Genomic DNA, 25255 nt, shown 5'->3' on the forward strand with positions numbered 1-25255 from the left:
TACATTTTAAAATATATTCAAATAGAAAAGTTATTTTAAATAGTAAAAATATTTTATTTTATTGTACTGTTTTTGCTGTACTTTGGATCAAATGCAGGCTTAGTGAGCAGAAGAGACTTTAAAAACATTAAAAAACCTACTGTTCAAAATCTTTTGAATGGTAGTGTACTTTCATAGAAAACCAATGCATTGCTAATAATTATTACAGTAGGCATTAAAAACAAAATTTCACCGTATTTAGTTCTTAAAAGCATGTTATTGTTCTTATTGTAAAAATTAATCTATGCATATTTAATTTGAAAAAATTTTGACCTTGCAACTGTTAATCAAATCTAGATCAAATCTCTATTTTGACCACAAAAAGTAATCTTGTATCTTCATCAAATTACGGTTGAACCACTAATGTCACAGACTATTTTAACGATATCCTTACTACCTTTCTAAGCCTTAAACATGGTAGTTGTGTTGCAGTCTGTGCAGGCTCAGAAAGCTCTCGGATTTCATCAAAAATATCTTAATTGGTGTCCTGAAGAGGAACTAAGGTCTTATAGGTTTGAAACAACATGACATGAGGGTAATTAATGACAGAACTTTAATTTTTGGGTGAACTATCCCTTTAAGTGGGCTTTAGAACATTCTTTGCCCAGTGCACTTTATTAATTGTCCAATAATCAGAATATTGCAGGTGACATATCCCCCCCTCAACAGTGCTTGTGCATTTTCTTCTGCAGAGTTTGTATTTGCCTGGCTGTGACAGGGAGGCGAATAAAGAGAAAGAAAAAGGAGATTTGAGATGTGTATGCATGAGAGAAAGCAAGCAGGAAAGACAGAGAGCGAGTGAAAGAAAAAGAGAGAAGGGGGTATGAGAGCGCAGTTTGTGGACAGCAAAGCCCATGAGACACATAACTTGGCAGCTTACCTGCTTAAAGGGCACTGGCAGGCAGGCTGGACAGGCATATATGTCACCCTCTCCCTCGCTTGCGCTCTCTCTCTCTCGCTCCAGAAGGCTGAAGGACACAGGAAGAGTCTGGGCACCGTGCAGCCGAGCAGGCAGCCAGACGGCCAGGCCGCAGTAATAATGGAGAACTGTATAACAGCGGGGCACTAAGCTCTCTGTGCTTAAGTATTTATTTGTGATGAATAGTAATGACGGCACACTTACAAAGCACTTGTTTAATATGGAATGGCCTAAGGGGCGGGTATCATTCTCAGAGTCCTTAGCTCCGCTCGCACCCCAGAGCGAATGAAGCTCACTGCGCCTCCCTCAGCCCTCCACAACATGTGCTGGCCCTTTTCACTGTCCCTGCCCCAAAGTTAAATAAAACATTACACACCATTTTCAGTTATTAACCTACTTAATTGAGAAAAAAAGTCAATGATTTATTTCTATTTGGGCTCCGCTGCTACACAGCTGTCATGGTCGGGTGGTAACCTAAATTATCAATTGATGCATTTTTTGGTCTTTGGGAGTTGATTGGACGCCACTATAAAGGAAAAAGCTTCTATAGCTGTACTTCAAAAATATAAAAGCCCCAAAAGCTTCATCACGCCATGGCTGTTAAATATGACTGTCGTCAACCCCTACTGAGATTTATTACGAGCGCCTCGCAGAAGAACAAACAACAGACAGTTTAGCAAACAGTTTGTGCCACAGTACTGTTACAGCCATGCAAATAAGGATAGATCAGCTTTTCAACAAAAGGCTGTTAAACACTCCCTTCTGTTTACAAGCCCTTGTGATGTGAACACCCATCATCAAAAGGCAGAAAGTCACCAGCTGCGGTTTAGCACTGGCTACTCAAACAGTCGTGATCTCCTGTTGTGACACTAAGCCATCATTGGCTCAGCAGGAAGTCTCACATAGGAGTGGTAATGCTGGAAAGGCGCTGATCTACAGTTTTGGGCTTTCCTCGCTGAAGAAATACTTTACAGAAATATAAAGATTCTGTAGTCATTTAGGAAGGAACAAAGCAAAAAAAATTGCATCGGCTGTGGGGATGAAAACGACAACTACCACTCTCAATTCCACACTCAATCACGGCATCATCAAACTATGCCTTTGTTTCTTTGTCTGTTTTAAATATGCGCCTTCTAGCAGTGAAAACTTTCATATTGTGCCTTTAAAGTGTCTGCAAAGTTGTAAAGCCGAAAGTCCACAATAAATAAAGTTATTGTAAGAAATCATCAATTCTGCCCTGGTGAAAAAAACAGCTGAAACCAGCCTAGGCTGGTTGACTGGTTTTAGCTGGTCAACCAGCCTAATTTTAGCTGGTCATAGCTGGTCAGCAGGCTGGTTTTAGAGGGGTTTAGGCCACTTTCGCAGCCTGGCCAGGCTGGAGACCAGCTAAAACCAGCTACTTCCAGCTTAAACCAGCTAAGACCAGCCAACCAGCCTAGGCTGGTTTTAGCTGTTTTTTTTTCAGCAGGGTGAATAGCCTGAATGAGTCATTAGTATATCAAATCTCACTTCCTTGATGGCTACATGACAAGAAGTAAGTAACGCTAATGTTCTACTTTTGCCAGCCACAAACTAACTTGACCCGCCCTCAAACACATTCTACTGACGACTGCATTTCTAATCTCGGGGAGTTCAACGCAGGATTTACAAAACGCTTGCTCTTGAAAGATGGCTCAGTACTCAGTTTATTTAGACCAGCTGGCTCCACTGAATCACAACCTATAAGTATGATAAACAATAGATGATCACTACAGGATGGGCCATCTGACCAATCAGAGCACAGTAGCCTCACAGAAAGGAGGGGTTTAGAAAAAACTGCTTTCAGTGAATTGTTTGAGAATCGCTGGAAACTGAGGTGATATTAAATGCATATTTTGAGAAAATTAAAGCATTGTTTGACCTTGCATGCATGCAAACCTATTGTAGGAGACTCCCAAAACAATAGGAACCTTAAACATAGCATAATAGGGGCACTTTAAAGGTGTGTTTACACCTTTCATGTTTGGTTTGATTAAAATGAACTCTGGTGTGATTGATCTGTAAGTGCGGTTCATTTGAGTAAGTGTGAACGCTGACAGCCGAACCCTGGTGCGCACCAAACAAGTGGACCGAGACCGCTAAAAAGATGGGTCTCTGTCCGCTTCCAAACAAACTCTGGTGCGGTTCCAATCAGTGAATTGGTACCAATCAGTGAATTGGTACTTTGATGTCATACACCCACAGCACCGCTTCGAACACAACTTTTCCTTTTGTATGGAGTGATCGATGAGTTCTGTAACAAAATATACATCATTCAACCTGACCAATCAGGTTGTGAACGTATCACTATGCCTTTAGGTTCGGTATCTTTAGATTGGCTGTCAAAAATGTCAGTGTGAACGCTAAGTGGACCAGAACCAAGTGTATAATTTTCCTTTTTGGTCCGGACCAAATAAACCAACCAAACCGAACTATAGGTGTGAACACACCCTAAGATAAAGTCCAACTTTTCCTGTACAAATGGAAGAAAGTAAATCATAGGTTGGGAGCCAGCATGAGAGCAAGTAAGTGATCACAGAGGTTTCATTTTCATCTCCGACACTGGTCCTAGATCAGCGTGAAAACAGAAATTTTATGACGTGATGGTTGACACTGAGTACACCCTTTCTCACCTGACTCATTACAGCTACACAGGAGAAAAGCCCCATGCTTAATCGGCCACTCAAACGTTCCTGGGCCATGTTTAAGAGGTGCCACCTGGCCAAGAGAGAAGAGGGAGCAAAGCAAACAGTGAGACAAGTGGAGAGCAGTGAGGAAATGGAGCAGAGGGTTTCAGTGCCTTCATTTGCCAGTGTTTCTGTCCACCCCCCACTGCTGGGAGAGGATAGAGAGGATAGAGGCAGAGAGCGAACGAGAGAACTATGCCATGCTGCAGTATGCCCACAGTGTGCCAAGGACAACAGAGCAGAATTAACCCCTGAGTGGAGGCAAGAGAATGTGTGATTCTCTAAAATCTAGGTTAGACTCTTTTTCACTTGGATCAAGCTCGGACTGCTAAATGCTGCCTAACATAAGGATGATAATCTATTCTGTATAATATCTGAAACAGGAACTTGAAATGCTTAATAATCGTTTCAAAGTTTCTGGGATCTGACTTAAAGAAGAAGCATGGTCACTCTTGCCCACCACAAGTATGTTACACTGTTAAAAGCTTGATTTTGATTGAATGACAAATGTCGACAAACATTGCATGCATCATGGTACTCTCCTGAACACGTGGCAAAGACTGACATAGGAGAGAAGAAATTGTTGAATTAAGTCATTATTTTTTTCTTTGCGCACAAAAAGTATGTTCAAAGCTTCATAAAATTAAGGCTGAACCACTGATGTCACATGGACTATTTTAAGGTAGTATTTTGTCCTTACTACCTTTCTGGGTCTTGAACGTGGTAGTTGCGTTGCTGTCTTTGCAGGGTCAGAAAACTCTCCGAATTCATCAAAAATATCTTAATTTGTGTTTTGAAGATGAATGAAGGTCATACAGGTTTGGAACAACATGAAGGTAAGTAATTAATGACAGAATTTTCATTTTTGAGTGAACTATCCCATTAATATATCAAAGTTTGTCGTTTTACTACAGATTGAAGTATTAAATAATTCACTATCCTAGGTAACGTGCCACACATTTGCCCCAACAGCTGTATGTTTCAGGTTTACTGTACCATTTGAAAAATACAGTTAAGTAGTTTGTGTTCCCTGGGAGTCAAACCTACAATCTTGGTGTTGCTAGCAACAAGAACGCCATGGTAAAAGCCTCTTAAACCTTATCTAATGTGTCAAACACCTACTCATACTTCAACCCTATGAATGCCATAGGATGCCCCTTTTTTAAACAAGTTCCCTGAAATTTGACTGCTTAAACTCAACACAATGCAACTACGCAGGAAGCAAGAAAGATTCCACATGTCCGAACCACCAGAAATCAATGAATAATTAACAAGCCCCTTTTCAATCCATGTTGCTGTCCATCAAAGATTGTGACAGTTAATCCTTTTCTTATATAAATAGCTCTTTGGTGTGGATGGGTAGTAGCCGCATGGAGCTCTATCCCGTCTGTCCCTGAAGCGGCCGCCAGGATAAGCTGTGTGTGTGTTGGATTGGCACATGGAGCTGCCCAGGGCCTGCCGCTGAGCTGGCGGCCAGTACAGATGGAGGGCAGGGTTGGGTAATGCCAGCTTGTCAGTCGGATTAAAACGACTCATTTATTCACTGAAGTATCGTGCAAAGCGACGGGGCCAAAGCAGGGTGGCGTGGAGTGGATGAGCAAGAGCTTTATGGAGAGGAGGTGCATGAGGAGTGCGGCTAGGGGCAGTTCGAAAGTGAAGAGTGATTCTAAACTTCTAAACCACTTTAGACTTCTCTGTCTATTTCTATCCCCACAACTCTCTCTTCTTTTTTGTCCATTACTTTTCTTTCGTGGGATGCCAGAAGCCATTACGGCGGTGTGCGGAAGGGGGCCAGCAGGGTGGCGTCCTCCAGCGCCTGGGTGACAGATTGCTGCTCCGCATTGGTGGCGGAGGAGGCAAGGGCGGTTGGCGATTGGCTCTGATGGTCAGGAAGTGGGCACTGAGGGATGGCAGAGCAGGAGGAGGAAGAGGGAGCAGGGAGACAGAGAGGGTGGGGATGACAAGACCTGGCTGTGTGACCTTTAGCACTAGGTGAGTTACTTAAAGGGCCATGAACTCTGTTTTCTTTAGGGCTGGGCCTGGCAGCAGAAGGCAGTGACGTGCATTGGGACTTATGAGGAGGACATGGAGAGGGCAAAGGCTGACTGCCAACCCACATCCAGGCAACTTCTCAGGGTATCACACTATTGTTTTCTTTTCTTTGTTTTTTCCTGCATGCAAAAACAACTGGTTACCTGAGCTTGTCAGCAAATTATTACAAGGCACTTATTCTAAGTAACAACTGGTATCAGTCTCTGAAATTCTGTCTTGACTTGGAGACTTGGAGAAGGCTTGAAGAATGACCGAAAAGGCTTAGGTCAGTATTTGGGACAGTTTAGGGGACTATATTTTATTAGCAATGACAGTATGACTGCAATGACATTCACCATATTCTGCTCGATCAGCTTGCCAAAAATGACACAGCTTGACTTGCCAAATGGCATCACTTCAAGTGCTCATAAAAAAAATTGTGCTCATGATGAAAGATTGCAAAATTCCACTTATTTTACTGTATTTAATATATCTGCATAGCCTTGCAGGTACAGGGCTTTTTCAAGTAGCTGTATTTTTCTTGTGTCTGGTCTACTGTCTGTGCCTTACAGCCTGTTGAGGATGGCAGTGCCAGAGTAATAAGGGGAGAAGGTGTCAGAGACAGGTTAACGGTGGGATCGGTCAATGCCAGCAACCTTGTGCCTCTCAAATCCCCCTATCTCGTGTCACTGGCAGGCCAAGAGAGAGAGAGTACGAGCGAGAGAGAGAGCGAGTGAGTCAGGGTGGTACGCGGGGGGTGAAGCTTGGAAGGGTTTTATCGGGTCTAATTACTCCCGATAGCTGTAATTTACAGGTTGGCAGCAGGGGGAAATCGGCAAGATTCACACTTCTGCGGGTCAGCATCTGTCGCCATTACGGCACTACGCTCGACGACGGCCGGTCAGCGAGCCTGAGGAACGGTAAACAACAAACCGCGTGTGACAGATTAGCGGAGCAGGCTAAAGGACCTTCCACTGACACATCATTTCTCTCACTCCGCGAGTTTGTTTCGCGGCAGCTGTCACCAATAAAACAGAGAGACGGGAGAGAAGAGGGGGAGAGATGGGGGAGGTTGGCTTTTGTTCCAGATCCAGGGAGGTGGGTGGCAGGAGAGGAAGGAGAGTGACCTGTTTAGCAGTCTGGCATGAGCATGCACGGGAATATTCATACAGGAAAACGAGGCACCATTATGTCAAAAGGAACATTTTTTTGCTGACTTTCTCATAATGATCTACTTTCTTTTTTTAGGGGCCGTTACAAATTGCTACAAGTTCCATTCGTGCACAGCGTGTGTGGGATCATATATAAAAGAAGTGAACGTGAGCATTTGCTCTGGTTATGTGAACTTGCTGAAGCTCCATCTCGCAATGCTCCACCTAGCCAAGTTTTATCCATTAAAACATAGAAAATTGTACAGCAAGCCACAGTTTGTGCCAAGTGTGCTGATTCGCCCCACTGCAGTCCACTCTCTTTTCCGGCCCTGATCCACATTCTCTCCATTAGCCTCATTGATGGATTCTGGCAGGGAAACTTTTCCTTGAGCTCCCCTTGAAGGACGTTCTGTTGTCCTGCTGGGTTTGTACTACCACCTTCAAACCACAACAGACTATACATCATCATCCTCACCACCTTGATTCAGAATGATTGTTTACTGAACTTCAGAGTCACTTGTTGATCACACTACACCATTGAAAAGTGGTCCACCACAAAGATTTGCTGGACACCACCAATCCTAGAGTCTAGATCTAGTTCTAATAATTAAATGTAAATATTTTAGCCAATGGAATAAGTGTCAACAAAACTTGTCAAGGACACTCTCCAGGCCTGAATTTTCACAGCTGCAACAATTTGGCTCTGCTCATTGGCGGGTTCACACAGGCCGCTCCAAGTGCTGTCCAATCACCAAACCCATCCATTACACTGTCCGGCTGTGGGCAGAGCCCGGTGAGGACCTGTCCTGTTTAATATCTAACAGCAGAGTGGTGGCTCCCCGTGCCAGCCTCCAGAGTCCCACTGTTCCCACAAGTGCCATATGGGCGGCCCGGCCTTATTCCATTAGCACGGGCGAGACAAGGGTGAGAGCAGGCCGAGGCCCTGGTCCTCCCGGCCCTCCCCTAGCACTGCCACAGGGCATGCCCTGCCCACCACCAGCTGCCAGGACCAGGCCAAGGGACAGCCACAGTTCACTATCCGACAGAGGAACAGTCAGGAACACTTTGCAACTTTGCTCTTTTCTTCAGCCATTTTCTGAGGACAGAGAAACAGTGTTATAGATGTTGATGCAAAGGAATAATTCACCCAAACATAATTACTCACCCTCATGTCATTCCAGACCCATAATACCTTCTTTCATCTCCGGAACACAAATTAATATATTTTTGATGAAATTCAAAAGCTTTCTGATGTTGCATAGACAGCAACGCAACTGAAAAGTTCAAACGGGCCAGAAATACTTACCTGGAAGAGAAGAAATCGATGAAATACGTTCTTATTTTTGTTTTCTTTCCACTAAAAATGTATTCTTGTAGCTTTATAACTTTACTGTTGAACCACTGATGTCACATGGACTATTGTAACAATGTCCTTTCTACATTTCTGGGCCTTGACCGTTTTAGTTGTGTTGCTGTCTATGCAGGATCACGGATTTCATCAAAAATATCTTAACTTGTTTTCCACGATGAATGAAGGTCTTACAGGTTTGGAACGATGTGTGTGATTTATTAATGAGAGAACCTTCATTGTTAACCTTCATCTTGTTACAGATGCTTACATTTATTAATTTGCTTACACGTTTACCTAAAGCAACTTATAAGCATAAGCAATTCATCCTGAGGAAACGAGGAGAGAAGTGCTGATGTACAAAGTTCAAAAACTGCTAAAACAGTGTTTCACATTGAAGTAAAACAATATACAATATAAAACAGTATAAATGGCATTACAGAGCAGCACCCGTAAATAACATTATTTGTGCACAGCAGCCAGGGATGCAACTACACAAAAGAGCGAAGGTGAGGTCAATAAATTACATAATTTGTTCATAAGTCAAAGTGTCCTGTTCGCTATAAATAGGCTCTTGATTGTACTATATACAGCAGTTCCCCAACACCGGCAAGCCTTGGAAAGGGAAAAAAAACACTTATGGTCCCCAAAGTAGGAATTGCATGCCACTGGAGATATTTGAACAGGTCTTCCACCTGGACTGGGGACAGAAGAAGGGAGAGAGTTCAGATGTTCAGATGTTCTGAGGATCGCATGGGAATGTCAGACTGTGTTTCAGCCTGTACCTGCCACAGGACCTGAGGCCTGTTTTAATTAATCATAAAGCGCTATGAATTATTAATCTATTATCACTGCACATACATGTGATCATTCATTTGTCTCTTCTGCTGTTTTTAGCACCCTTAAGTCCCTGTTTCTGTTAATACGCCGCGATTCTGGGGAGAACTAAAGGTAGATTAACCTGACAGCACACTTTAATACAAGACATTCTTATTTCACAAATTCTCCAGTGAGAGTGTATACAAACAGAACAAACAGGTCAACTCGTACTGTGGATGCGCTAAGGAGTGAACAGTGTTGTTTTCCAATAAACTCAAATATAACATTTGAAAACATTTACATTTGCACTATACTTACAGTACATTTGCAATGATAAGCAGTACAAGCAAAGCTTGTTTTCTTCAAAAGTTTGCAACACTCAACAACATATTTAAGCAAGGACTCTTCAAGCAGCGCCCGGGGTGTTTTTGTGCCACACTGATCAGACATCATTGGGCTCTCATTGAGGAGAGATTTGGCTTTGGTCTGGCTGTGTGGCCCGTGATGACTGACAGTAGGAAGGAAGGTTTCTCTTACCTACAGGCGCCCCACCGAAGCTTCAGCTCAGGAGGACACAACAGATATGAGCGGGAGCAACACCTGTCAGGTAAGCCTTCGCAGTTGACGGCACATGAGGTATGCAAAGCCCTCCGCTCTGACGGCTAATCTCCGGTGAGCCATCGTGCGGGGCACCGCAGGCCTCCACAAGGAGCCACCGGGGGCCAGAGCGCAGCAAAACTTGCCTCTTCTGCGTCAGACAGCATTCACATCCTCCCACCAGAGCGGCAAGAGGCAGAGGGAAAGAGAGAGAGGGAGGCACTGATGTGCTCTAAATACATTTCATTATCATCATTATGATTATATCACTGAATGTGTGTTTTTTGTAATGCGCCGCAGCACGTCTCCCCAGGGTGCTGTCTGCACAGCTGAATAATTAAAACAAGTATGATGAACCATCCGTCACAGTTTCCCATAAGAGTTTGGGCAGGAAATGTGCAAATGGCTCAGTTGAGGAGAGGTCTGCAACTGAAACAAAAAAATGCACAGGTTAGTATCTGCTAATGCAGCTCTGATTGCAAATAATTCTGTACAAGCAGTTAAACAAAATGATGATGAAAGCAGATCATTGCCGTACATACTAACATTCGGTGATAATGCATTGGTCATTGGAAAGAATTACAATCATTATTAAAATAACATTATTAATTATCAGGTCCTCTATGTGCATACTAAAACAATTAATTTACTGTTTAATGCAACTCATATCTGTTACTAAGTGCATTTTGGAGAAAGCAAATCTCTGACTATTTGCAATAACAAAACACCACATCCAATCAGCCAGGCACAAACAAGATGAGGCACATTGCGTTCTGATACGCTAAGCAACCCTGTAGGACTAGACCTGCTTAAATGCGTGAAGTGATCTAAGAGACAAGTACGAATGAATGTTTAATCCAACAATCCCACAAACCGGTGTCGAAACCCCTGTGTCAAAACCTAGAAAATTATGCACAGCAGGTCACTGAAATATTCATACTATACATGCTTCATTAAGACTGAAATACACAACGGCCCTGCATTCAAATTATTATTGAAACAAATGACAGATAGATGGAGGGAAGAGTAAAATATTAGTGCCACAATTACATGTTTGTTTCGTAGATTTGTAGCGATTTGTTTTATTACAGAGGAAACCTCCGCATTGCTAAATACTTTTGACAACTCAGTTACTTAGCGTCTTGTGAGCGGAGTCGTTGCCAAAGACTGCCTTCAGAAAGGAAACAGGACACACTGCTTCTTTTCAACCCTTTCCAGGTGGGAATACTAGACAGATCAAAGCATGTGGCTGTTAATTACACATATCCTGCAACTTGGTCACACAGTTAGGGCTCCTGACCGTTCTCATATGCTCCCACCAATTAATGATCTTTCTACTGTCCCTCTGACATCAGATGAATAGCGTCCGAGTTTTTAGCTGATGGATTATGTCAGCTTATCAAATGACAAATGCTTCACAGTTTAGAATGGCATCTGTAATTTAAACACTTATCACAGCTGAGACTGGCTCTTTGCCCAATATTAAGAACATAAAAATGATGCCCACAATATATCACCCAAACTATTTAGTAGGGTAGACTGAGGGTGTTGTAATACATTTTTAACTCCTATACCTCATGTTTTTTATGATTTTTACCTCAAATGCTAATATGTGACCCTGGACCACAAAACCAGTTTTAGGTAGCATTGGTATATTTGTAACATTGTATGGGAATTGTATTGTATTAGGATATTGAGTATTAGGTAAAGATCATGTTATATAAGGATATTTTGTAAATTTCCTAGTGTACATATATCAAAACGTAACTTTGGATTAGTAATATGCCTTGCTAAGAACTTTATTTGGACAAATTTAAAGGCAATTTTCTCAACATTTAGATTTTTTGCACCCTCAGCTTCTAGATTTTTAAATAGTTGTATCTTGGTCAAATATTGTCAGATCCTAACAAACCATACATCAGTGAAAAGCTTATTTATTTATTATTTATTGACATGTAAATCTCAATTTAATTAAAAAATATTGACCCTTATGACTGGTTTTGTGGTCCATGGTCACATATATTTTATTTTTATCTACTATAAATATTTAACTGCATTTTATACTTTTTCAGCATTTCATATCATTATCACACTTAATTTTAATTACAAATTTTAAACATATAGCACATATTGTTGCGACACTGCAGCATACAAGATATTTTAATTATTATATTTTTTTATATTTGTAAAACATAAAGACTTTATATTAATATCCTTATTTTTGCCGTAAGAGTGGTGGTAATTTCTAAATTTTATGGGTCTGGCTTACAGTGTCATTCGTGTCCAGCTATTTTCACCTGTACAAAACAGGTTGTTTTGCTGCTTGATATTGCAAACTAGTGTGTCTTACCATATTATTAATACATTATAATGTATTATCTTAATTATAAACATACTGGTTGTTTTTTTTGTAGTGCAAACAGTTTTACCGCTTACTGCACGTTGTTATTCGTCTAATGAACTGCAAGTCTCTTCTGTGTTGAAGAATAAGGTGGACAGATTAAATTATAACATAACAATAACACCAGAACATGCTGATTCAGATAACATTAGTTCAAAGTAACACAATCTTGAATAAAATTATGAACTAGAATTTTACTTTCTTACCCTAGAATATCCTCTTCATTTTCTCTAAATCTTTACACAGAGACCTCATGAGGGTGATTGTTATGTAGGATAACGACTGGCCCCTTTAGATAATTTCTAATGGGTTCAAACTAATGGTACAGCTCACAATACTCAGTCAATACACTCATTGGAGTATTCTAAATAAAAAATCCTAAATTTACACTACCAGCCAAAAGTTTTTTAATGTTTTTTAAAGAAGCATCTTCTGCTCACCAAGCCTGCATGTATTTGATCCAAAGAACAGCAAAACAGTACAAATTTGACTGTTTCCTATTTGAATTTATTTTAAAATGTAATTTATTCCTGTGATTTCAAAGCTGGATGTTTAGCATTATTACTCCAGTCACATGATCCTTAAAAATCATTTTAATATTGTGATTTGCTGCTCAAATCAGTTTTCTTTGATAAATGAAGAGTTCATTGGTTTCTTTGATAAACAGAAAGTTCAGAAGAACAGCATTTATCTGAAATAGAAATCTTTTGTAACATTATAAATGTCTTTATCGTCACTTTCGATCAATTTAAAGCATCCTTGCTAAATAAAAGTATTAATTTCTATAACCCCCCTTAAAAAATACTCTCTAAGCATTACAATATAGTGTATAATGTTACAAAAGCTTTTTATTTCAGATAAACGCTCATATTTTGATTTTCCTATTCATCAAAGAATCCTGAAAAAAATTATTTAGCTGTAATAATAATAATAATAATTATGTTTCTTGAACAGCAAATTAGCATATTAGAGCACTGAAGAGTGAAGACTGAAAATTTTGCTTTGATCACAGGAATAAATTACATTTTAAAATATATTCAAATAGAAAGCAGTTATTTTAAATAATAGAAATATTTCACAATATTACTGCTTTTGCTGTATTTTGTCTCAAATAAATGCAGGCTTGGTGAGCAGAAGAGAACTCTTTAAAAAAACATTAAAAATCTCACTGTTCAAAAACTTTTGACTGGTAGTGTAGGTTAATATTACTCTTAGTGCACTATAATACTATTATATATACTAATTTGTTGTTGTTATTATTATTATTATATTACTATCTATCATTAGGCAAACAACCAACCACCTATTGTTTTCAGCGTGACTATTGTCAATCTGGCAACCCAGCCCATGCCGCGCTTGTGAAATCCCTCCTCCTCCGGCACCGTAACTTCCTGGAGACGGGCTTTATTTTTATACAGAAAAATGGCGGCTTTAGGCTCAAATAATACCTCGGAGAAAGCAGGGACCGCGTCTGAAAGCCAGCCGGGACCGGATAAGGATTTTTGGGCAGGACAGGGTCCAGTGGTTCTGCGGGATCCAGCGATTAAATTGCTGAGTCCGGTTAGCGGTCTTGAGCCCCTGTCGTGGGCAGAGGATCACAGACTGGCGGCCTCCAGCACTAACAGCGTGTCTATCATGGAGATGGTGTGTGACATACACAGTCTCAGTCAAAATCTGGTCCTGCATCGCAGTCACATCCCCGTGCCGGACAGCGCTTGTGATCTCAAGGTAACTACTGTGCGCGCTCCTGCTCGCTGCTTCATGGTACCAACTCACGTGCACGGTTGCAGCTATGTTGCCAAGCTTAAGCCATGTTTTGACGTGACGTGACATGACATGACGTCTATCTGTCTCAAGATGTGCGAAATAAGTGTTAATCATCTGTGAGGAATTATCCTGTTTAATCCCTCATTTTTCAAGGACAAACCGAATGTCTTTTAATTTGCCATTTTTACCAAATTACCACTACCAGTCAAAAGTTTTTGAACAGTAAGATTTGTAATGTTTTAAAGAAGTCTTTTCTGCTCACCAAGCCTGCATTTATTTGATCCAAAACACAGCAAAAACAGTAATATTGTGAATTTTTTTTACTATTTAAAATAACTGCTATCTATTTGAATATACTTTAAAATGTAATTTATTGCTTGTGATTAAAAGCTAAATTTTCATTTGCAAATATTAACATGGGTTTTAACAGTAGTATATATATTTGTTTTCAGTCAGTTGTGTGGAGTGATAATCTAAAAATAAATAAAGATTAAAATAATAAATTTCTTTTTTACATCTACTTTTTAATTCAGTATAGCTGTTCTGAAAATCTGCTTTTTTATATATAAAGCAAGTCAATCTTATTTTTTAAAAATGGGGTTCTGTGTTTTCCCACTGGTCATCATTGTGACCACTGACATATTTATGTGTCCTGTGATCATGATTTATGAGACAGAGCGATCTTAATAAATAATAGACATTTTAAATATTATATGTACCAAGTATGGTAGTTGAATCTGTATTATTATTACATGTATTTTAAATGCTTCTTTTTAAGAAGTTTTGACACAGACATAATTTTTCAGAGGCTAAACTGGAATTAAACATTTAAAATTAAAATTACCAGACATGGTATAGCTCAGTTTAAACTTAATTTTGTTATCAGACGTTACTTGAAGGATTATCCCACCAAAAAAAAAAAAAAAAAAAAACATGTTAAAACAGAAACATGCAATGTATAAAAAGAAAAAAATATATATATTATTGGAAAAAGTATGGGTGAAAAAAAAAGGTTAATATTTATGGTTTGGGTGAAAAAGTTATAAAAAAAATTATTTATGAATAAAAGTGACGAGTGGACACAAGTCAAAAAATTTTGAATAGTAAGATTTTTTGTTTTTTAAAGAAGTCTCTTCTGCTCACCAAGCCTGCATTTATTTGATCCAAAGTACAGCAAAAAACAGTAAAATTATGAAATATTTTTACTATTCAAAATAACTGTTTTCTGTTCGAATATATTTTAACATGAAATTTATCCCTGTGATTTAAAAGCATTGAATTTTTAGCATTGTTACTCCAGTCAAATGATCCATCAGAAATCTTTCTTATATTCTGATTTGCTGCTCAAAAAATGTTTATTATTATTATTATCATTATTATGTTGAAAACAGCTGAGTAGAATAAAAGTGTTAATTTTTATAATTTCTTCTGCCAAAAAAATATAGACAAGAGTAATTATGCTGAAAACGTTTGCTGTATTTTAGATTAAATAAATGCAGGCTTGGTGAGCAGATTCCTTAAAAACATTAAAAACTTTACTGTTCAAAAACTTTTTACTGGTAGTGTATAAATAAGGCTTTAGAAAATTCTATATATTTTCAAACTCGTTTGGTTTTATTAAGTATGAAATACATTCATTTTTATTTCATTAATATGTTTTTCATATACTGTTACAGGTGGGCCCAGAAACAGAAGTCCAAACTGTTAAAGAAAGCTTTGCAAAGAGCGAAGATCCAGTAATAAGCCAAATGATATTAATGGACAGAGTCATCCATCCTCAATGTGGACGTCTCCATGGTGTGAAGTATGCCAGCTGGTCACCATTAGGCTGCGACAAATATGGCCGCTGTCTTCTTGCTGTCTTAACACTGGACAATTGTCTCACAATCCACAGCAGTAACTTGCGATTGCAGTGGACGCCTCTCCTGGACCTTACAGAATTATATGGGGAAATGTTACAATCCAGGAACTACTCTGCTCAGAATGACGGCTCACCACCAAACTCCATCAAAGACTTGGATGAACTGCAACGGCGGTACCGTATGCAGACACCAGTCCGCATGGAATGGTCTAGTCTTTGCGGTATGCAACAAGTACAGACCAATAATGCCTGTAAAGATGTTAGCACCGTGCTTCTGGCTGTACTTATGGAGAACGGAGACGTAGTGGTGTGGCAGTTCAGCTTGCCCCCAAAGGGAAAGGATTCAGTAGTGTCTTGCAATACTATAATATCTGGAGTGTCATCACCAAGTGTGCTCACTTGGTGGGAATATGAGCACAGTGGACGGAAAATGAGCGGACTAATTGTGGGCAGCTCAGTTGGACCTGTGAAGATCCTTCCAGTCAACCTCAAGGCAGTGAAGGGTTACTTCACCCTCAGACAGCCTGTGGTTTTGTGGCAGGATAAGGACCAGATACCTGTTCACAATGTCAAATGCATTACACTCTTCCATCCGCACCAGAAATGCAACTGCAGCCTAGTGATCGCTGCACGTGGTCCTTATGTGTTCTGGTGCTTGTTGCTGATTTCCAAAGCTGGTCTTAATGTTCACAACTCCCATGTTACAGGCCTTCATTCTACGCCTATCATATCAATGACAGTCTGTCATAACAGCGGGGCAATTTTCACCTGCTCACTAGATGGTAAGGTAAAAAAGCTCACACCTGTTTTCACAGACATTGCTGTTGAGTTTAAACGGGATGAGATTGTTCTCCCAGAGGGAGTTGCGGGTCGTCGGATACATGGTGTGTCCGTCAGTCCAAACGGAGCCTATTTGGCTCTCATCTCTAATGAGGGCATGATCAATGGGCTTCATCCCGTCACTCGCACTTATCAAGTGCAGTTTATCACTCTTAAGGCTCCAGATGAAGCGGCTGCTGAGCTGCTTGAGTCTCAAATACACAATCTCTTCAAAAAGACCGACATGCTGGACCTGCTACGATGGCGGATACTTAAGGACAAAAGCATTCCTTTGGATCTTCAGAAGAGTCTAGAGGAGAAGCTCCAAACCTCGGGGTCCACGTACTTATGGCGCCTCAAGCTTTTCCTTTTCCGGACGCTCTACAAGTCCATGCAGAAAACCCCTTCAGAGCACCTGTGGCAGCCGACTCATCGAGAGTTAGTTGCGGATGAGGAGGCGGGTGGAGGTGAAGATGAGATGGCGGAGATCTCCGCTCTAGAGGAGCTCAGGCAAGGCGATGCCGAAAGGCAGTCCAGTGAGGAACAAATGAGGGAGATCAGCAGCAGGATCGAAGAGGTGGAGTCCCAACTGATCCGTGAGAATATGAAGAAGGTGTTGGGCGAGGTGTATCTACACACCTGTGTCACACAGAACACATGTATACCTACCAAAGGTGTGTGTGACTTCCTCACAAATGACCCTGCTAATGAAGACAGAGCAGCCAAGGTGAACCCCCTTCTCATTGTCTCCTGAAAAAAAATTTAGTTATGGTTTTCAATTGCTTTACAACTCTTAATCGCCAAACTTATAAAAGCAGAACTAGATATTTTTGTGAGCATTTTATAGGGGTCATGCACTGCCTTGTTTTATTATTTTGTACTGTTCTCTGAGGTCCACTTATAACGTTAGCACAATTTTTCACATTCAAATAAAATTAATTTAGAAGTAATAGGCTATTTTCCGTCCTGTTTTGAATTCCCGTATCAGAACACTCTTTTTGAATAGTTGTGGCAGATTGTAGACTTGGAAGTAAACGCTCCCACTGCTGTGATTGGTTAACAGTTGTGTATGATTGACAGCCTACATTCTTCATCTGGATGCTGCTGTGATTTAGGTCAAAAACGCATAAATACAGTTGAGTCCAAAAGTTTACATACACCTTGCAGAATCTGCAAAATGTTGATTATTTTACTAAAATAAGAGGGATCATACAAAATGCATGTTATTTTTTATTTAGTACTGACCTGAGTAAGATATTTCACATAAGATGTTTACATATAGCCCACAAAAGAAAATAATAGTCTAATTTATACAAATGTTTACATATGCTTGATTCTTAATACTGTGTTGTTACCTGAATGATCTTTGGTTTTTCAGTATTTGTGTATTTTAACCCTTTCAAACAATGACTATGATTTTAAGATCCATCTTTTCACACTAATGACAACTGAGGGACTCATATGCAACTATTACAAAAGGTTAAAATGCTCACTGAAGCTTCAGAAGGAAAAAAAGATGCATTAAGAGCCAGGGTTGTAAACTTTTGAACATAATTAAGATGTGAAATATCTTATTCAGGTCAGTACTAAATATAAAAATATCATGCATTTTGTATAACCCCCTTTTATTTTAATAAAATAATTAACATTTTGAGGATTTTGCAAAGTGTATGTAAACTTTTGACCTCAAGTGTCAAACAATCTGTTATAACAGACAAAGCAATAGTTACCACGTAATAAAAACAGTTATCCACACTTTTGTAGTTTGACATCACTGTTGGATCTAATATAGTTGGCACAGCATTGTTTTTAGTTTCAATCTTTCTGAAAACCTGCATCGAATTGTGCCTTGTTTGTAAACAAATCTCCAGTAAAATGAAGTAAACAAAGGACCAATCTAAACAGGCAGTGATGTAGAAGCAGGTGTTGATCTGGAGGCCGAGTTTAGCCACACTATTACATCACAAAGTGGCACATTCCACAACTTGTTTTTTTTTTCAAGATTGGCTTCAATATAAGCTGTTTTTAGACTAATGAGAAAATTGAGTTCTGACACTTACAGGATCTTTTTATAGTATAATGACCTCTTATATGTCAAAAGGTCAAGGGAGTTTTGATTTCTCAGTTATTGACCCCTTTAAGATTGTAAGGTCAAAATTGTGCTTGTTTTAACTGGCAAATAAAATGGTTCAAGCAACGAATGAACTCACATTTTTAGAAATATACCTTAAGTGTACATTACCCTGCATGTCAATTTTTTGATGTTTGACCTTCACAGGTGCTGATAGGTCATATCATGAATAAGATGAACAAACAGACGTTTCCAGAGTATTGCAGCCTCTGTAAAGAAATTCTGCCTTTCACGGACTGCAAACGGGCAGAGTGTAAGAATGGGCACAGATGGCTCAGGTACGTCAAAAATATGGTATATGTCATTATAAAAGCTAAATATATATATTAAAAGTAAATATATAAAAGTATGAAATCATTATAATATAAAAATAATAAAAACGAAGACATACTTCATGGAACAGAGTACTATAATTGTCAAATGAACTCTGTAACTGTCACAAAGCAGTTACATAGCAGTCTGGAATACTATCTGCCTGTTTTGCCTTTTTTTTTTTTTTTACATACAAATGCGATTTTATTTCACTATTTTACAGCTAGTTTAATAACACATTGGCTGTATTTTGCAGTGCCAAGTAAAGTGACACTGTTCTTGGCTCACATCCGTCACAGATTGCTTACTATGATGAACAGATTAACTTTTGATATTTTGTCACTTTAGATATAATTCACACCATATTCATATTCTGCATTGCACCCTTATGAATACCAGAAAGTCCGTTAGGCTTTTGTTTTGGATTTTTACACTTTGCAGGTCTAAGGTAATGTGCCAATGTCATGTCTTCATAATGCCCTCCAATTAGGTTGATCAAACCTATAAAATATTTTTTCTGCATTGAACTATAGGTGTTGACTTGGTTTTGAGTAGATTTGACCCACTTTCAAGCCCCTTGCATGACATTTTATCCATCTGCCTGACTGAAAGGCGATTACTGCCCCTAATGGTGTATCAGGGAAATAGTTGCTTCATTGCTGTCATTCTGATCTCTGCCAAGTACTGATCTAAACCTTCCCCTGCCGTTTCTGTTCATGTGTCTTACTGTCTCTTTCCCTCTTTCTTTCCCTTTCCTTCTTCCTCCCTAAGGTGTGCGCTGTCATATCAGGCCTGTCAGGGTGTGACATACCGCCGCTGTCTATTGCAGGACAGTATTGCCTCAGTAGCAGAGCCCGAGGGTGAGCCATAATGCTGTATCATATCTCCATTCAGAACCACATTGCACCACACACTTACACTTTCTGTAAAGCAGCAGGAACTTTGCACACACACAAAACAAAAAAACTCTGCTGCCCCACAGCAGTGCAAGCTTAGGATGTCAAATATGCTGGTACTCTGGTACCAAGTCGATATAAAAATGATAATGGTGTGTCCTTTTTTTTTTTTTTTTTTGGTTGTAACTCAATTCTGACTAGCAGGTGGACGGGTTCAAACATTCACATGCACATTTCGATAAAAATGCATATCTTGGCATTAATGTAAAGTGAATGTAAACAGGTCAAAATATTGTCAGGGAAGATTCAACATGCCATTGTTCTAATTAATTTGTCAATATTTACAGTTGAAGTCAAAATTTTACATACACCTTGCAGGGATCATACAAAATGCATATTACTTTTTATTTAGTACTGACCTGAATAAAATATTTCACATAAAATACGTTTACATACAGACCACAAGAGAAAATAATAGCTGAATTTATAAAAATTACCCTGTTCAAAAGTTTACATACACTTGATTCTTAATACTGTATTGTTACCTGAATTATCCACAGCAGTGTTTTTTAGTTTTGTGATAGTTGTTCATGAGTCTCTTGTTTGTCCTGAACAGTTAAACTGCCTGCTGTTATTTAGAAAAATCCTCCAGGTCCCACAAATTCTTTTGTTTTTCACCATTTTGGTGTATTTGAACCCTTTCCAATAATGACTGTATGATTTTGAGGTCCATCTTTTCACACTGAGGACAACTGAGGGACTCATATGTTACAGAAGGTTCAAATGCTCACTGATGCTTCAGAAAGAAACGCAATGTATTAAGAGCTGGGGGTGAAAACTTTTTAAATTTGAAGATTAGGTTAAATTTAACTTATTTTGACTTATTTTGTGTAGCTTCTGAAGGGTAGTACTAAATAATAATAAAAAAGATATTTAAGCAAAATCAGAAGAATGTACACATCTTCATTCTGTTCAAAAGTTTACACCCCCAGCTCTTAACCTTTTCACACGTGAGTTTAAAATATTCTATCTAACCCCAAAGAGTGAGTTTTTTTTAGGCGACCGTTATTTTGGAATGTTGGCATTACTGTTTCCATGGCGACGCGTCATGTGACACACCGCAGCCACAATAGCACTGTAAGACACATGGATCGCTTTTATTTTGTTTTCCCTTTTTTATCATTAATATTTACAAGCATGCTCGCTACATTATGAAATATCTGATATTCCGATTTCGAAATATGTGCAAGTAAATTTATTTAAAAGTCCAAACACTTTTATTATGACCGTGTTAGTTATTCTATACCGGGTGATGGGCGCCGCCATGTTTGTTCGCGCTGAATCCGAGCTGTGGGATTTAACACACGCAAATGCATCCTCTCCTCCCGAAAGACATTAAAGTAAGTCTCTGGTGAGCTGGGAGAAGAGGAGAGTGAACTTTAGAGTTACCTACATAATCTGTATATGATATCAATAAAATATGTTGTCAGAATATATTTGTAGGATCATTATTGCCGCTTCCATAGACATCAGTGTGTATTTTACAAACTATAAATGCATGGTTTTGCTAGTACTTATGTGTATTTAAATGTCTGAAACCTAAAATAAGCATTATATGGTTGAAAACACTTAATAGTTGTGATAATATGACAAGCACTCAGCGCGTCCGATCTGGCTCAGAGCCAGCAAAAGCGCCAAAACAGATTTGAATTCAGCAGCTGATCACGTGATGCGGCGAACGTTCGAATCACACCGGTGTGATCGTACGCTCCAGGGACCAGCCAAGACAAATCACACCGGTGTGATCGTACGTTCTAAAGGGTTAACGTATTGCTTTTCCTTCTGAAGCATCAGTGAGCATTTGAACCTTCTGTAATAGTTGCATATGAGTCCCTCAGTTGTCCTCAGTGTGAAAAGATTAATCTCAAAATCATACAGTCATTATTGGAAAGGGTTCAAATATACAAAAATCGGTGAAAAACCAAAGAATTTGTGGGACCTGAAGAATTTTTCTGAAGAACAGCGGCCAGTTGAACTGTTAAGGACAAACAAGGGACTCTTAACTATCACTAAACAAAAAACACAGCTGTGGATCATTCAGGTAACAACACAGTATTAAGAATCAAGTGTAACAACACAGTAAACTTTTGAACAGGGTCATTTTTCTAAATTTAACTATTATTTTCTTTTGTGGACTATATGTAAACATCTTTTATGTGAAATATCTTATTCAGGTCAGTACTAAATTACAAAAACATGTATTTTGTATGAACCCTTTTATTTTGGTAAAATAATTAACATTTTGCTGATGTGTATGTAAACTTTTCACTGTTATTTCTATCAACTACTGATATTTTGCTAGAACGAAAACCCTGTTGGGGACAGCCATTATGGACAAATGTAGACAAACCACCTTGATTTGAAATGACTATGCATAATAACAAACGTATCACCTTTTCAGATTCAGACTGGATCAAGAAAATACTTCAAGGTCCCTGCATCTTTTGTGACTCCCCTTTCTACTAAATCAGCGTGGTGAAAGATGGCAAAATCTCTATGGCTGACTACAGGACTAAATGGACTGACTAAATGCCTTATATTACTTGAAAGAGAAACACAAAGTATTTGTTAATTATTTTGTAATATAGCACATTTGGAAGATTTATCTTCTCCCCAGATGTTTATTTTAAATCCAAGGTTTAGCTAAAAAGTGATGTATAATTTTTATACCATAAAAAATATGACTATATGTGTTAATAAATTATTCTATTGTAATTTGTCTTCTGTTAACACTGTGTATTTTTGATTTGTTAATATTATGCTGCCACAACGTCCTACTTTGGCATTAAAAATGCACGCTCTTCCTGTGGCTGATTTTAATTGGTTTAAATAAATCCATTTCCTAATTGGCTTTGGGAACATTTCTATGGATCTGCAAACAGCAACTCCCCCATCTCCAAATAATGACTTTTCCTTGGCCTAAAGGAAAAGAAGACGACTGTACCAGGAAATGAAAAACAGCGAGACAGAGAGAAAACTGTTTTAAAACTGATCCTGCCCCTCCAAAGGGCCGAAGTCTAATGAGATACAACAGTAATGAGGAATGGATCCCAGCCGCATATGTGATACCCATTTTAATTAAGATAGCGAGCTTGAGTGCATATTGTTAAATATAGTTAGCCCTTTTTTTGTGGGTCGCAGGGAAGACGCATGCAGGCCATGAACCCTAACACACAACGTTGCTAACATACGGGGGTTAACAATAATCAAAGATAGTCTCAAGCAAGTTGGACCCTCAAAACTCTCTCCAACCATCTCCGGTACATCTTGTCGCCTTGCCCTGTGCTCTCTCTAGTGTCACTGAAGATGATAGCTCGCCTCAGGGCTAGTCGGCAGCCCTGTCTTAGGTTTCAGATAGTATCCCGAGATAAAGATGGTCTGATAATTAAACACAATTTAACTCCCATCTCTCATTCAGCATCAGAGGGCTTAAAAATAAAGTAATCAGTGTTTATTTAGTTTTCCTTAGGTTTATTATTCATAGAGCGGGTCTTCATTATGATGCGTTCTGAAATGTTGCCATATCATTACAATTGGTAATGCAACATGTAAGCGGTGTTTGATTATGAGGTAATAATGCGCATTATGTATTAATCAAAGAGCGACTAGAACACAAAGGCAGCGCTCAGAACCTCAAATGCCGTCTGCTGCATGTCACAGCAAATTTGTTCACTGACATATCGCGATGAGCGTCTAATAACATGAATTTGAAAGCTGTTTTTAAACGATGTAATATGATGACGCGTTAGGAGAAAATGAAAAGCTATTTGGATTTCAATTGTACACATAATATAGAGTGCATATTAATAGTCGCAGGTGTTAAATGTCACAGATTAGATTATCACTGCAAGCGTGATTGAAATACCAACTTTTTTTCCCCCTCCCTTGCCACGCGCTTTCCTTTCCTAGCTATTAGATTGTCAAATGGATCTTGGCCTTTTGGTTTGAGTGCTAGCTTTGTTGATAGGTGGAGACTTCTCCTGTTGAAGAGGTTAGCTCTGTTTGGCAGAACCTCCTACTTCTTTAATATAACAATCTGTCAAAAAACATTTCGACAATAATTACGGCCCCCTCCTCTTTCCTCTTTGTGTGTGCTCTTTCAAGACTTCAAAAGGAGGTTTCGTTCTTTTCTTTGTATGAAATATTCATAACTTCTGTGTTCGTGGCTTTGTGCTTTAAACAGATAACAGACAGATTTTTTAGGTTATTTAATCTTATATTCTTTTGTTAGTTAACATATTTTGATATACATCACCTTCTGTTAAACACCTAATTTGTTGAGCCCAAACAATGTGCTAAGCGTCGATCTCAAAGTCATTCTCTCAAACAACATATTGCACTTTTTTATTTTCGCGCTACAATTTTTCAGTTTTATGTTTTTACAATCAAAAAGCATGTGTAAGGTTTATTTGATTTGTTACAAAAAAACACCATGTTAATGTACATGCAGTCAAACCAAAATTATATTTTGATTATATTATCAGTTTATTCGCTATAGTTTAGAAAATGGTAATAAAATATGACAAAAACTCAATAGTTAAACTGTTTCAAAACAAATTCATCTTGATAATGTCAGATAACTTTGATAGAAAGGTATGTAATGGATTACAATCAATCAAAAATTCAGACACGTTAGTATGACAATATTTACACAACTATCAATACTTTGTTGACCAATTACCAAGCAATGCATAATTTTGTTCAGTCTGTGGTGTAAAAAGGTTGCATTAGCAATTAAAGAAAAGACACTTAGGCAATACATGGTCAGCTCAAAGTGTCTGAATAATTTTTGTTTCCAAATTTGTATAAATTTTACTAGTATGAAGAATTTTAGGGTATGAAATGTTGCTATCCTCACTTACATAAATGAACTATAGTGTCCTGCACCCACTAGTATCTGGTGTCTGAGTAAAGTTTTGTTTGACTGTAGTTATAATGCTCTGGAAGAATTTTATCTTATAGTACAAATCTTGGTTCTTTTTTTCTACATTTTTTCAGCATTAATATTGAATGATGTTAATTGAATATTTTAACTGATTAACTTTTTTACAGAAAATAGGAATGTTGCTATATGAGGACACTGTACCACATTAGTAACTTTTATTAACAGTAGTATCAATTATATTTATTTAGAAATTATTATATTTGCATTTATACATGCATAACAATTATGATTTGTATTTCAACATTTTACTTTTTATTTTTCATTTCTACCTTTTATCCTTTTAGTAACAATAGTGAAGTGTGTAAAAACAACATAAAAACTAGTTACTGGATTAAAAAAAAAGGAAATTACTATTTGAATATAATGCGTACCACACAGGGTTAAATATATTTAAAATAATGTATATATAGCATAATGGCCTATTTAGGGCTGAAGAGGCCCTGTAATTATTTCT

At 38.5% G+C, this 25255-nt stretch overlaps 1 protein-coding gene across 1 annotated transcript; it reads left to right on the forward strand.

The window, feature by feature from the left end:
• Positions 1–13432: 13432 nt before the first annotated feature.
• On the forward strand, positions 13433–22659 carry gtf3c4 (general transcription factor IIIC, polypeptide 4). The gene is made up of 5 exons (XM_073824800.1): positions 13433–13738; positions 15454–17184; positions 18736–18866; positions 19672–19760; positions 22258–22659. Exons 1-5 carry the CDS (start codon positions 13433–13435, stop codon positions 22320–22322), a joined length of 2322 nt encoding a protein of 773 aa, XP_073680901.1. The 3' UTR covers positions 22323–22659.
• Positions 22660–25255: the final 2596 nt, after the last annotated feature.

Source organism: Garra rufa, chromosome 19 (assembly GCF_049309525.1).
Source record: "Garra rufa chromosome 19, GarRuf1.0, whole genome shotgun sequence".
Lineage (NCBI taxonomy): Eukaryota > Metazoa > Chordata > Actinopteri > Cypriniformes > Cyprinidae > Garra > Garra rufa.